Source organism: Scyliorhinus canicula, chromosome 9 (assembly GCF_902713615.1).
Source record: "Scyliorhinus canicula chromosome 9, sScyCan1.1, whole genome shotgun sequence".
Lineage (NCBI taxonomy): Eukaryota > Metazoa > Chordata > Chondrichthyes > Carcharhiniformes > Scyliorhinidae > Scyliorhinus > Scyliorhinus canicula.
This window is the reverse complement of record NC_052154.1, coordinates 95,387,860-95,401,169: the sequence shown is the minus strand read 5'-3', so window position 1 is coordinate 95,401,169 and position 13,310 is coordinate 95,387,860. Positions and strand designations below refer to the sequence as shown.

Sequence of the window (13,310 nt, the reverse complement as noted above, 5' to 3'; positions counted from 1 at the left end):
TTGATAGACTGGACATACCAGTCGTGAGGGAGGGCAGAAAACGGGGCTTGGAAGCACCACTAGCACTGGGAGAGATCATGGACAGCATTAGCTCCATGCAGGTGGGGAAGGCGCCGGGACCAGACGGGTTCCCTGCGGACTTCTACAAAAAATTCACGACAGCACTGGCCCCGCACCTGCGGGAGATGTTCACAGACTCGCTAGCTAGGGGCACACTGCCACCCACGCTAGCACAGGCCTCAACCTCGCTGATACCTAAGAAAGACAAAGACCCAACGGAATGTGGGTCATACAGACCCATATCTCTGCTGAACGCAGACGTCAAAATGCTGGCCAAAATCCTAGCCAAAAGGAAGACTGTGTACCTGAGGTGGTCACAGAGGACCAGACGGGCTTCGTCAAAGGTAGACAGCTTACCTCGAACATCAGGCGCCTGCTGAATGCGATAATGAACCCCTCCGGGGAGAGAACACAAGAGGTGATCATCTCCCTAGATGCAGAAAAGGCCATTGACAGAGTCGAATGGAAATACCTCACAGAGGTACTGGAGCGGTTTTGGTTTGGAACAGGGTTCACCTCCTGGGTAAAGCTCCTATACAACGCTCCCATGGCGAGCGTACGGACCAACAATACCAACTCCCAATACTTCCAGCTGCACAGGGGCACCAGACAAGGATGCCCACTGTCCCCGCTGCTGTTCGCCCGAGCGATCCAACCACTAGCATTCGCGCTCAGAGCAGCAAAAAGCTGGCGGGGGATCCGAAGGGGAGGCAGAGAGCACAGAGTCTCACTCTATGCAGATGACCTGCTCCTCTCCATTTCGGACCCACAGAGCAGCATGGACGGAATCATCGCGCTCCTGAAAGAGTTTGGAACCTTCTCGGGCTACAAACTCAACATGAGCAAAAGTGAGATCTTCCCAGTACACCCGCAAGGGGGGGGGCAGCACTAAAGGGGCTGCCGTTTAAACAAGCCCAACACAAATTCCGCTACTTGAGGATCCAAATAGCCCATGACTGGAAAGGGATCCACAAATGGAACCTTACCAGTCTGACGGAGGAAGTAAAAAAGGACCTAAAAACACACTCCCACTCTCCCTCGCGGATCAAAGACGATCAAAATGAACGTACTGCCCAGGTTCCTCTTCCTGTTTAGATCCATTCCGATCGACATCCCCAATGGCTTTTTCAAAGCGCTGGACAAACTAATCATGGCGTTCGTATGGGGGGAGGGGGGGGGGGGAAATGCTAGGATCCCAAAGAAGGTCCTACAAAAAACAAAATCCGTGGGGGGGGCTTGCCCTCCCAAACCTACAACTCTACCACTGGGCGGCGACGGCCGAACGAATAAGGGGATGGATCAAGGAGCCAGAAGACGAGTGGGTACGCGCGGAGGGGGCCTCCTGCATGGGGACCTCCCTCCGGGCCCTCGCCACGGCAGCACTCCCATCCCCACCCAAAAAACACTCCAGCAGCCCGGTGGTGATAGCCACCCTCCAATCCTGGAACCAACGGCGGCAGCAATTTGGCCTGACCAAAATGTCGGACAAAGCTCCCATCTGCAACAACCATAGGTTCACACCAGCACTGACTGACGCCACCTTCAAAAGGTGGAGGCAGGACGGAGGGACACTGACAGTCAGGAACCTATACACGGACGGCAGGATCGCAATACTGGACAAACTGACAGGGAAATTTTGGCTAGCCAGGGGGAACGAGCTAACGCAGCTTAAAAACTTCCTACAAAAGGAGACAAGGATGTTCCCACAACCGCCACGACAGACATTACTGGAAGAATTACTGGACGTAAGTATCCTAGAGAAAGGGAACTGTAGCGACATTTATGACCGACTGATAGAAAGGGTACTGGACGCAACAAGAAAGAAATGTGAGGAGGACCTGGGGATAGAGATAGGATGGGGACTCTGGAGCGAAGCACTGCATAGGGTCAACTCCACGGCCACGTGCGCAAGGCTCAGCCTGACGCAGCTACAAGTGGTACACAGAGCCCACTTAACAAGAACCCGTATGAGTAGGTTCTTCCCGGAGGTGGAGGATAGATGTGAACGGTGCCAAGTAGGCCCGGCCAACCATGCCCACATGTTCTGGTCTTGCCCCAGACTTGTGGAGTACTGGACAGCCTTCTTCGAGGCTATGTCCAAAGTGGTGGGGGTGAGGGTGGAGCCATGCCCGATAGTGGCGGTCTTCGGGGTTTCAGACCAGCCAGATCTATTCCTGGGGAGGAGGGCGGACGCCCTTGCCTTTGCCTCCCTGATCGCCCGCCGTAGAATCCTGTTCGGCTGGCGGTCAGCAGCACCACCCAGAGCTGCAGACTGGCTGTCCGACCTCTCGGAATCTCTCCGAATGGAGAAAATCAAATTCGCCATCAGAGGGTCAGACGACGGCTTCCACGGAACGTGGGAGCCATTCACGCGACAGTTCCGGGACCTGTTTGTGGCCAACGAACAAGAGGAAGAATAGCCAGGTAGCCAAGGATCAGGGGAAAGTAGTCAAGAATCAGGGGAAAGTAGCCAAGGCATGAAAGGGAGAGATAGACCGGGAGTGGTGGGGGGAAACAGCTAAACCTGAGGAAAGAAAGGTGAACCACGGGGAGGGGGGAGGGGGAGGGGGGACAGGTAAACCTGAAGAAAGAAAGGCGAACCGCAGTGGGGGGGGGGGGGGGGAGGTGATGGGGAACAAGAGAGGAGAACCAGCGAGGTGGGGGAGGAGGCAAAGAAAAACGAGCATGACATCTCCAGGAGCAGGGAACGAGGAAAATAAAGACGGAAGACAGGAGGAGCGGCAGAAGCGGAGGCGAGCGCGAGACGGCAGCGAGATCCGTCCGGGAGAAGCAAGCGACAACACGAAACACAGCCAAGAATCGCACACTGGTATTATCTCCCCGGCACCCAAATGTATATTTGCCTCGAATCCCCACCCCCCCACTTCTGCCCCACACCCCCCCCGCAAACAGTCGCCTACTTATGTGTTGTAAATAATTTTTCCAGGTGTACAGAGCTGCCGCTGTCGAACTGGTGCACAATACCCTACCAGTTATTCTATTTTATTTTTTATTGTATTTTTTTTTTACTATGTACTATTTTCTTCTCTTTGGTATGTTTGGGTGTGCCCTTCTCTTCTATATATGTGTATATATATATATGTTTCTTATCCTGTGTACATAACGGTAATTATACCTTGTTCAAAAACCCAATAAAAAACATTTATTAAAAAAAATATATATTGATAGCTTGATCATAAATCTCAAATTTGGAAGCATTCCTCCTGCCTAACGGACCAGCACCTTTGTCCAGTTTGTGAAGGCTTTGCCACATTCCTCGCACATGAACAGTTTCTCTCCAGTGTGAAAGTGCCAGTGAATCACAACGTCTGCCGATTGCGCAAAGCCCTCATTCCAGATCTCACATGAAGCGTGAATATGTCAGCGTTGCACAACTGTCACTGACAGTAGGAAGGCTCATTCACACCCGGCACAATTGAGTGTTTCCTCCACTGTGTCAATCATCTGGTGCATCAGCAGTCCTTGTGAGGACTTTGACACACCTCACACTTGAACACCTTTTCCTCAGTGCGGATGTGTCGGTGTTTCATGAGCATTGCTCACTGTTTGATGTTGCAGTCACACAGCTCACGTTTCAAGGGCTGTTCCACTGTGTGAATGTGCCGATGATTTAACAGGCCTGATAACTGTGCAAATCCCTTATTACACACCTCACACGTGAAAGGTTTCTCCCCTGTGTGAAGGCGATGATGTTCATGAAGGGTTGATGACCGGGAGAATGATTTCTCACACACTTCACAGGTGAATGTTTTCTCCCCAGTGTGGATGCGTTGGTGAACACGAAAGTGGGATGAGCGCGAGAATGATTTCTCACACACCTCGCACTTGAATGGTTTCTCTCCGGTGTGGATACGTCGGTGTTGCACGAGCGTTGATGACTGTGTGAATGATCTGTTGCACACCTCACACTTGAAGGGTTTCTCCCCTGTGTGAATCCTCTGGTGAGTCAGGAGATCGGAGGATTGGATGAAAGACATCTCACAAAATTCACACCGAAAGGGTTTCTCCCCACTGTGAATCCTCTGGTGTGTCAGGAGCCTTGTAGATGTTGCAAAAGCTTTATCGCAAACCTCACACTTGAAAGGTTTCTCCCCTGTGTGGATTGTCTGATGGACCAAGAGGTTCGATGACTGTGTGAAGGCTTTGCCACACATGTTACAGATATACAAATCCTCTCCTGTGTGAATGCGTTGGTGTGAGCGAAGGATTGATGACTGCGAAAACGATTTGTCACAAACCTCACACGTGAATGGTTTCTCTCCTGTGTGAATACGTTGGTGTGAGCGGAGGTTTGAAAGATGCGCAAATGATTTGTCACACACCTCACAAGTAAATGGTTTTTCACCTGTGTGACTGCGTTCATGGAGACGAAAGTAAGATAAGCGTGAGAATGATTTGTCACACAGCTCACACTTAAGTGTCTCTGCCATGTGGCTGTTCTTCTGTCAACAGTTGTATGACAGATTCACCTTGTCTTTTCGGAGATCATATGATCCTGTGGAGCTCTCCTCACACACCTGGAAAGTGAACAGCCTCTCAACAGAACAAATTAGTCAGTGGTTCATGAGGCTCGATGAATGACTGAAGCTCTCACCACACTTGGAGCCCACTAACACATCTTCCCAGCCTCATGCTAACCGGTCAATCACCCACAGTTGAACTTTTGGAAAGGTTGGTTCTGATGGAAGGTTTTGCACCATTGACCAGTTTCAGATCTGATGAGATGTCAAAGCTCCCCTTACCGGACCCATTTCCAGATGATGGTTTCGCTATCTAACCGTCTCTGTGTTCAGCAATGCTGTGAAGGAACTGGGTGTCTTCCCACAGTTGTGCAGTTGTTCCTTCGGTGATGGTCAGGATCTATCTGTGGAGTCTATCCTCTCTGTATTCTCTGGTGTAGTACGGTGCAATCCTTCTGTAAAACAAGAAAAGGAAACATGATTTCTTCCAACTCCCTCTCCTCCTTTGCTAAAGGGGCTGACTCCTCAGTTAGAGACTGTTCCACAGTGAGTGTCAATCTGCTATTCCCCTGTGTGGGGATCAGATACAAGTCCTTTCTTTCCCCTCACTTGACTGTCACATCCTCTGTTTCCAGCAGGGACACTGGATAGTGACCAGGAGCAGACAACGTGGCTACTTTCGTTCCTCAGCCCAGAACCCATCTTCCCAGGCGCCGTGAGGACAATGGAATAGACAGTCAGGCAGAGTGTAAAATGCACTGTCAGTCCTCTATGACCTCAAGTGGTGCTGCTGAAGACCAGTTTTATCCTAAGAGAATGTGTTTAATATAAAAACCACTCAGGAAAAATGTTAATTAAATGGAGATTTTAAAATTCTCCGCTTGTTTTCCCAAATTATTTGAAGTAAACATTCTGGGCAGGAAGTGCTGGAAGCCGAGGTAAACATTACTCTAGTGAAGCTGACTAAAGGGTTCTGGTTTATCCTGGGAATTAGATACACTGCCCTCACTCAGGCTGCACAACCCAAATTCAGCTCACAGCACTGGGCAAAAGTATCAAATCCAAGCCCAGGCTTTTGGGAAAGGCCGAGGCCTTCAGGTAAAATCTTTAGAGAAGATCATAAAATACATTTGAATAAATGTGTCTCTGCCCCTCCCAGATAATTACACCTCACCTTCTCACATTCAGTAATGACCCATCAACAAATCTCAGCCTGTAAATCAGAAGGGAAATACTTCCACTAAACACCCTCAATATCCAACACAGCCAATCAGTCAGCTCAGCACAAAGCAGCGAGTAAACAGGTCTCTGAGCTGCATCTTCTCACACAGCATAAGGGGCATTTCCACACCTGATTGCCCACAGAATAGTCAGACTGCCTGAACATTAGTGTGGATATTGTGCAATGTAATTATTCTAAATTCTGCTCCTTCACTCACCATCTCCTGACTTGGTTTTGAGTCCCTACAGGATGTGAAGCAGCTGTGAAAGAGGAAGAGGAGAGAATGGGCAGAGTGGGTGGACTCTCTCTGATTGTCGTCTCTCACAGCCAATACAAATATTTCTGGAGTGACAGGAGTTTCCTGAAGCTTGGCAAACTGACCGGTGAAACAGAGGCGACTTTGATCAGCAGATCAGGTGGGGATTTAAACTTGTCATTGTCCCATCTGAATAAAACCTCACTTTTAAAAAATGTATTTATGGGAAGTGAGTGTTGCTGGTTCGGCCAGCATTTATTGCCCATCCCTAGTAGCCCTTTAGAAGGTGGTGGTGAGTTGCCTTCTTGAACCGCTGTGGACTATGTGGTGTAGGTACACCTCTGTGCTGTTCGGGAGTGAGTTCCAGGATGCTGCCCCAGCGACAGTGAAGGAAGAGCGATATATTTCCAAGTCAGGGTGGTGAGTGATTTGGAGGGGAACCTCCAGGTGGTGGGGTTCCCAGATATCTGGTGCTCTTGTCCTTTTAGATGGTAGTGGTTGTGGATTCTTGTAGATGGTACACTTGGCTGCTACTGTGCATTAGTGGTGGAGGGTTTGAATGTTTGTGGAAGGGGAGCAATCAAGTGGGCTGCTTTGTCCTGGATGGTGTTGTGCTTCTGGGGTGTTATTGGAGCTGCACTCATCCAGGCAAGTGGAGAGTATTCCATTGCAGTCCTGACTTGTGCCCTGTAGATGGTGGACAGACTTTTGAGGGGTCAGGAGGTGGGTTACACATTGAACATAGAACAGTACAGCACAGTACAGGCCCTCGGACCACGATATTGTGCCGACCATTTATCCTAATCTAAGATCAACCTAACCTAGACCACTTCAATTTACTGCTGTTCATGTGCCTGTTCAAGAGGCACTTCAATGTCCCTAATGACTCTGACTCCACCACCTCCACTGGCACCCACCACTATCTGTGCAAAGAACCTACATCTGACATCTCCCCTATACCTTCCTCCAATCCCCTTAAAATTATGTCTCCTTGTGACAGGCATTTCTGGCCTGGGGAAATGTATCTAGCTATCCAATCTATCCATGCCTCTCATCACCTTGTACACCTCTATCAATTCACCTCTCTGCCTTCTTCGCTCCAGTGAGAAAAGCCCGAGTTCCATCAACCTTTCTTAGAACATAGAACAGTACAGCACAGAACAGGCCCTTCGGCCCTCGATGTTGTGCCGAGCAATGATGACCCTACTCAAACCCACGTATCCACCCTATACCCGTAACCCAACAACCCTCCCCCCTTAACCTTACTTTTTAGGACACTACGGGCAATTTAGCATGGCCAATCGACCTAACCCGCACATCTTTGGACTGTGGGAGGAAACCGGAGCACCCGGAGGAAACCCACGCACACAGGGGGAGGACGTGCAGACTCCACACAGACAGTGACCCAGCTGGGAATCGAACCTGGGACCCTGGAGCTGTGAAGCATTTATGCATCCACTACCACTCGCTGTCTTCTTTTGGCCAGCCATTTCTGTATCCAGACAGCCAAATTTCCCTGTATCCCATACCCCCTAACTTTCTGAATGAGCCTACCATGGGGAAACCTTATCAAATGCCTTACTGAAATCCATATACACCACATCCACTGCCCGACCTTCATCAATGTGTCTCGTCACATCTTCAAAGAATTAAATGAGGCTTGTGAGTTATGACCTTCCCCACACATAGTCATGCTGACTATCTTGAATCAAACTATGTTTTTCTAAATAATCATAAATCCTATCTCTCAAAATCCTTTCCAGTATTTTGCTCACCACAGATGTAAGACTGACTGGTCTGTAATCCCCAGGGATTTTCCTATTCGCTTTCTTGAACAGGGGAACAATAGTCGCCTCCCTCCAATCACATGGAGAGCGAAGACGCAAAGATCATCGCCAACGGCTCAGCAATCTCCTCCCTCGCTTCCCATAGTAACCTTGGATATATCCCTTCTGGCCCAGGGGACTTAACTATCCTGATGCTTTTCAAAATTTCCAGCACATCCTCCTTCTTAATATCAACCTGTTTGAGCCTATTAACCTGATTCACGCTATTCTCACGAGCAAAAAGAACCCTCTCGCTGAATACTGAAGCAAAATATTCATTTAGGGCCTCCCTACTCTCGGCACAAGTTCCCTGATCTGCCCTACTCCCAAACTGATCATCCTCTTATTTCTCACAAGTGTAGAATGCCTTGGGGCTTTCTCTAATCCTTCCCCCCAGGGCTTTTTCACACCCCCTTCTAGCTTGTAACCCTCGAGAGCCATGCCAGATTCTTGCTTCCACAACCTTAAATAAGCTTCCTTCTTCCTCTTGACGAGAAGCTCCACTTCTCTTGTCATCCAAGGCTCCTTCACCTTACCATTCCTTCCTTGTCTCAGTGGAACAAAATAATCCAACACTCGCAGCAAGTGCCCCTTACACTTGTGCATTTCCCTGAGAACATCTGTTCCCAATTTATGCTCCTCAGCTCCTGTCTAATAGCTGTACAATTTCCCCTCCCCCAATTAAATACCTTCCCATACTGTATGTTCCTATCCCTCTCCATGACTATGGTAAAGGTCAAGGAGTTGTGGTCACTGTCACCGAAATGCTCTCCCACCGACACATTTGACACCTGGCCTGGTTCGTTGCCAAGCACTAAGTCCAATATGGCATCCTCCCTCGTCGGCCTATCTACATATTGAGTCAGGAATCCTTCCTGTACACACCTGACAAAATCTGTTCCATCCAAACCATTTGCACTGAGGAGGTTCCAGTCAATATTAGGGAAGTTGAAGTCATCCATGACAACAACTCTGTTACTTCTGCACTTTTCCAAGATCTGCCTCCCAATCTGTTCCTTCATCGCAGCACGGTAGCATGGTGGTTAGCATAAATGCTTCACAGCTCCAGGGTCCCAGGTTCGATTCCCGGCTGGGTCACTGTCTGTGCGGAGTCTGCACGTCCTACCCGTGTGTGCGTGGGCTTCCTCCGGGTGCTCCGGTTTCCTCCCACAGTCCAAAGATGTGCGGGTTAGGTGGATTGGCCATGCTAAATTGCCCGTAGTGTCCTAAAAAAGTAAGGTTCAGGGGGTGGGGTGGGTGGGGGGGGGGGTTGTTGGGTTACGGGTATAGGGTGGATACGTGGGTTTGAGTAGGGTCATCATTGCTCGGCACAACATCGAGGGCCGAAGGGCCTGTTCTGTGCTGTACTGTTCTAAAAAAAAATCTCTCAGCTGCTATTGGGGGGGGGGGGGGGGGGGGGGGGGGGGGTTATAGAAAACTCCCAATAAAGTGACTGCTCCTTTCTTGTTTCTGACATCCACCCATACTGACTCAGTGGACAAACCCTCGTCAACTACCTCCTTTTCTGTAGCTGTGGTGCACTCCCTAATTAACAGTGTCACTCCCCCTCCTCTTTTACCTCCGTCCCTATTCTTCTTAAAACATCTAAACCCCGGAACCATGCTCTACGTTCATCTCCCTTATTCCTGACACTCCTTGCATTGAAACAGACACACTTTAACCCATTCCACTGAGTGCAACTTTGCCCTATCAACTGTCTATCCTTCCTCACAGACTCGCTGCATACTATTTCTGCCTGTTCAACAGCTGCCCTATCCTCTGATCCGTAGCTCTGGTTCCCATCCCCGTGCCAAACTAGTTCAAACCCTCCCGAAGAGCTCTAGCAAACCTCCCACCCAGAATTTTGGTGCCCCTCCAGTTTAGATGCAACCCGTCCTTCATGTACAGTTTCCACCTTCCTCAGATATCCTCAGATATCTACATATCTGAAGCCTTCCCTCCTGCACCAGCTCTGTAGCCACGTGTTCACCTGCGCTCTCTCTCTGTTCCTTGCCTTACTAGCACATGGCACCGGTAGCAATCCTGAGATTACTGCTGGGCTTCTCCTGCTCTTTAGCTTCCAACCTAGCTCCCGAAAATCACTTTTTAGATCCTCATCCCTTTTTGTAACTATGTCGTTCGTGCCAGCTCGCCGAAGGATTCCTAGTCTTTGACCTGCCTTGGTAGTCACAGTAGTGGCTAGTCCAGTTCAGTTTATGATCAATGGTAACCCCCAGGATGTTGAGGAGATGAGTGACCCTGGTGGAACCCAAACTGAGTGTTTGTGAGCAGGTTATGCTGAATAAGTGCCACTGGAAAGCACTGTTGATGACCCCTTCCATCACTTTGCTGATGATGGAGAATAAACTGAGAGGGTGGTAATTGGCTGGGTTGGATTAGTCCTGTTTCTTGTGTACAGGACACACCTGGGCAATTTTCCACATTGCTGGGTAGATGCCAGTGTTGTAGCTGTACTGGAACAACTTGGCTAGGGGTGCGGCAAGTTCTGGAGCACAAGTCTTTAGTACCATTGCTCGAATATTGCCAGGGCCCGTAGCCTTTGCAGTATTCAGTGCAATCATATCATAGAATTTACAGTGCAGACGAGGCCATTCGGCCCATCGAGTCTGCACCGACCCTTGGAAAGAGCACCCTAACTAAGCCCACCCCTCCAACCCAGTGACCCCACCAACCTTTTTGGACACGAAGGGCAATTTCGCATGACCAATCCACCTAACCTGCATGTGGTTTGGACTGTGGGAAGAAACCGGAGCACCTGGAGGAAACCCACGAAGACACGGGGAGAAAGTGCAAACTCCACACAGACAGTGATCCAAGCCGGGAATCGAACCTGGGGCCCTGGAGCTGTGGAGCAACTGTGCTAACCACTGTGCTGCCATGCCTTCAGCTGCTGTCTCAGTTCTCCCAGTAAACATTTGACAGAGATTTCTGGTTTGGGAAATAGTTGAGAGATCGGATTTCTGGTTTGGGAATAAAATTTTTCATCCTGGGAGGCTTTCAAACTGACAACATCAGTGTGGGATGTGAAACCTCGGAGGTGTTTGAGTCTGGAGAAGTAACTGCTGCTCAGAGAGGCATTGAGCTGCGTGTACCGGTTGATGGTCTGGCTGTAATCGATGACCATCTGTGCTTCTCCCCAGTCTTGACGGCCACCACTTGGGCTCTCCAGGGGCTGTTACTAGCCTCAATTATCCCCTCTCGCAGGAATCGCTGGACTTCCGACCGGATGAAGGCCCTATCCTGGGCACTGTAGCGTCTGCTTCTGGTAGTGACGGGCTTACAGTCCGGGGTGAGGTTTAGGAAGAGGGAGGGTGGGGCGACCTTAAGGGTCGCAAGGCTACAGACGGTGAGGGGGGTGCAGGGGTCCCTTGACCTTCAAGGTAAGACGAGTTGCGTCAGTTCCTGCTCAGCAAAGGCATCGCCTCCAGCAGGACGGCCAGCTACAACCCCCGGGGTAACGGACAGGTGGAGAGGGAGATCGCGATGGTCTGGAAGGCCGTCCTTCTGGCCCTACGGTCGAAGAACCGTGGCATTGGAAGTCAAGCCCCAGTAAAAGGGCAGCGCAAAGGTGGGGGAGGACGTAGAGCCTTAAGTTGGTGTACTCTATGCACTGCACAGTGAGGGTCGTGATGCAGTACACCCGGATTTCCACAGCGTGGGATCTGGAAGCCAGGGAGATTTTCTGGGTCGCGGGTATTACGGGTGTATGAAGCTGTCTGTGCTCCCGGAGTCGAAAAGGCAGGCTGGCTCGTGTCCGTTGATCCAGACAGCCATTGTGGACTTCGCGAAGAGATGCGGCTGGGACTGGTCCAATGTGACAGAGGCGAGTGTCGGAAGACGTTTGGCGGGCCGGTCGGCTGTAGCGGGGGCCAGTATACTGTCGGGCGAGCTGGGTTCCTGGGAGACAGCGGAGGGGTCCCAAGATGGCGGCCCCCATGAGTTGCACGTGGCGGGTGAGGTGCAAGATGGCGTCAATAATGGTGGCCCCCATGGGTCGAACGTGTTAGCTGAGATTAAAGATGGCGGTGCCCAGGGGTCGCACATGGCGGGTGGTGCAGCAGCTGGGGGTGGCCCCGACAGGCAACAGGCAGTCCTGCTGGGCGTAGAAGATTTAGGAGGGTGTCGGGCCTGGCAGGCTTTTGCGAAGTGGCCCTTCTTCCCACAGCCATTACAAGTCGCGTTCTGTGCCGGGCAGCGTTGTCTGGGGTGATTACCCTGGCCACAAAAGTAGCACCTCGGGCCTCCGGCGTTGGCGGGACGGTGCACGGCGCAGGCTTGTGTCACGCCTGGATTAGCTGATGGCTGCATCCACGAGGCCCACGAGGGTGCCGCGCGGTCGGAGGTGTAGGCCCCCATGTTCTGGGAGGCCACCTCCAGTGAGTAGGAGAGTTGTACTGTCTCTGGGAGGCCGAGTGTGCCCCCTTCTAATAAATGCTGGCGGATATAGTTCGAGTGCATGCCCGCGACATAGACGTCCCTGATCAGCAGCTCCGTGTGCTGTGCATGCCCGCGACATAGACGTCCCTGATCAGTAGCTCCGTGTGCTGTGCATGCCCGCGCCATAGACGTCCCTGATCAGCAGCTCCGCGTGCTGTGCATGCCCGCGACATAGACGTCCCTGATCAGCAGCTCCGCGTGCTGTGCATGCCCGCGACATAGACGTCCCTGATCAGCAGCTCCGTGTGCTGTGCATGCCCGCGACATAGACGTCCCTGATCAGCAGCTCCCCGTGCTGTGCATGCCCGCGACATAGACGTCCCTGATCAGCAGCTCCACGTGCTGGGTAGCCGATATCGCCCGGCAGTCACAGAGGATGCGCAAGGCGCGTAAGAATTCCGCGAATGATTACCCAGCGCGTTGGCATCTCGTGGTGAGCTGGTGCCTAGCATATACCTGGTTGACGGATTTCACATAGTGTCCTTTGAGCAGCGTTATCGCCTCCGCGTAACATGGGCGTCCCTGATGAGGTTAAAGACTCTTGGGGCTCACCTGTGTGTAGAGGACCTGATTCTTCTGGTGGTCTGTGAAGTCCTCGTTGAAGGATGCGAGGTACGCTTAGAAAAAGCTTAGCCAGTGCTCAAAAGTCTCTGTCGCATCAGCTGCTTGTGGGTCCCGTTCCAGGCGATCAGGCTTGAGTGAGGAGTTCATCTTGAGTGAAGTGTCCATCTTGGGAGTTTAGTGTATTAAATTGATACACCATCAATAATACACGACAAGTTGATCAAGTTAACTGAGGCTTTAAGACACTGAACAGCAAGCCTCCAGCCTCTGGACCCAAATTGGGGCCGGAGGCAGAGACTTGCCACTTTTATACAGAAGCCCCGAGGGGAGGAGCCACAGGCGGAGCCAACCTGGACAAGTCCAGTCATGTATGATACAGTACAGTCCAGACAATACAATATGTGGTTTGCCACAGTGAGGATGGGCCATCAAATGCTAATTGG

At 51.1% G+C, this 13,310-nt stretch overlaps 1 protein-coding gene across 4 annotated transcripts in view; it reads right to left on the bottom strand.

The window, feature by feature from the left end:
* LOC119971543 (zinc finger protein 271-like) overlaps nt 1–13,310 on the bottom strand; it is a 146,200-nt gene that overhangs the window by 14,636 nt on the left and 118,254 nt on the right. The window contains exons 1-2 of one of the 4 annotated variants that reach the window (XR_005461868.1): nt 5,981–6,020; nt 3,304–4,996 (exon numbers count right to left, since the gene is read on the bottom strand). Coding sequence is in view for 3 of the 4 variants with exons in the window: in XM_038807204.1 (XP_038663132.1) it covers nt 3,621–4,511 (891 nt within the window). In the remaining variant the exon portion in view is untranslated. The other 3 variants (XM_038807204.1, XM_038807207.1, XM_038807206.1) reach the window with 3 other exon arrangements.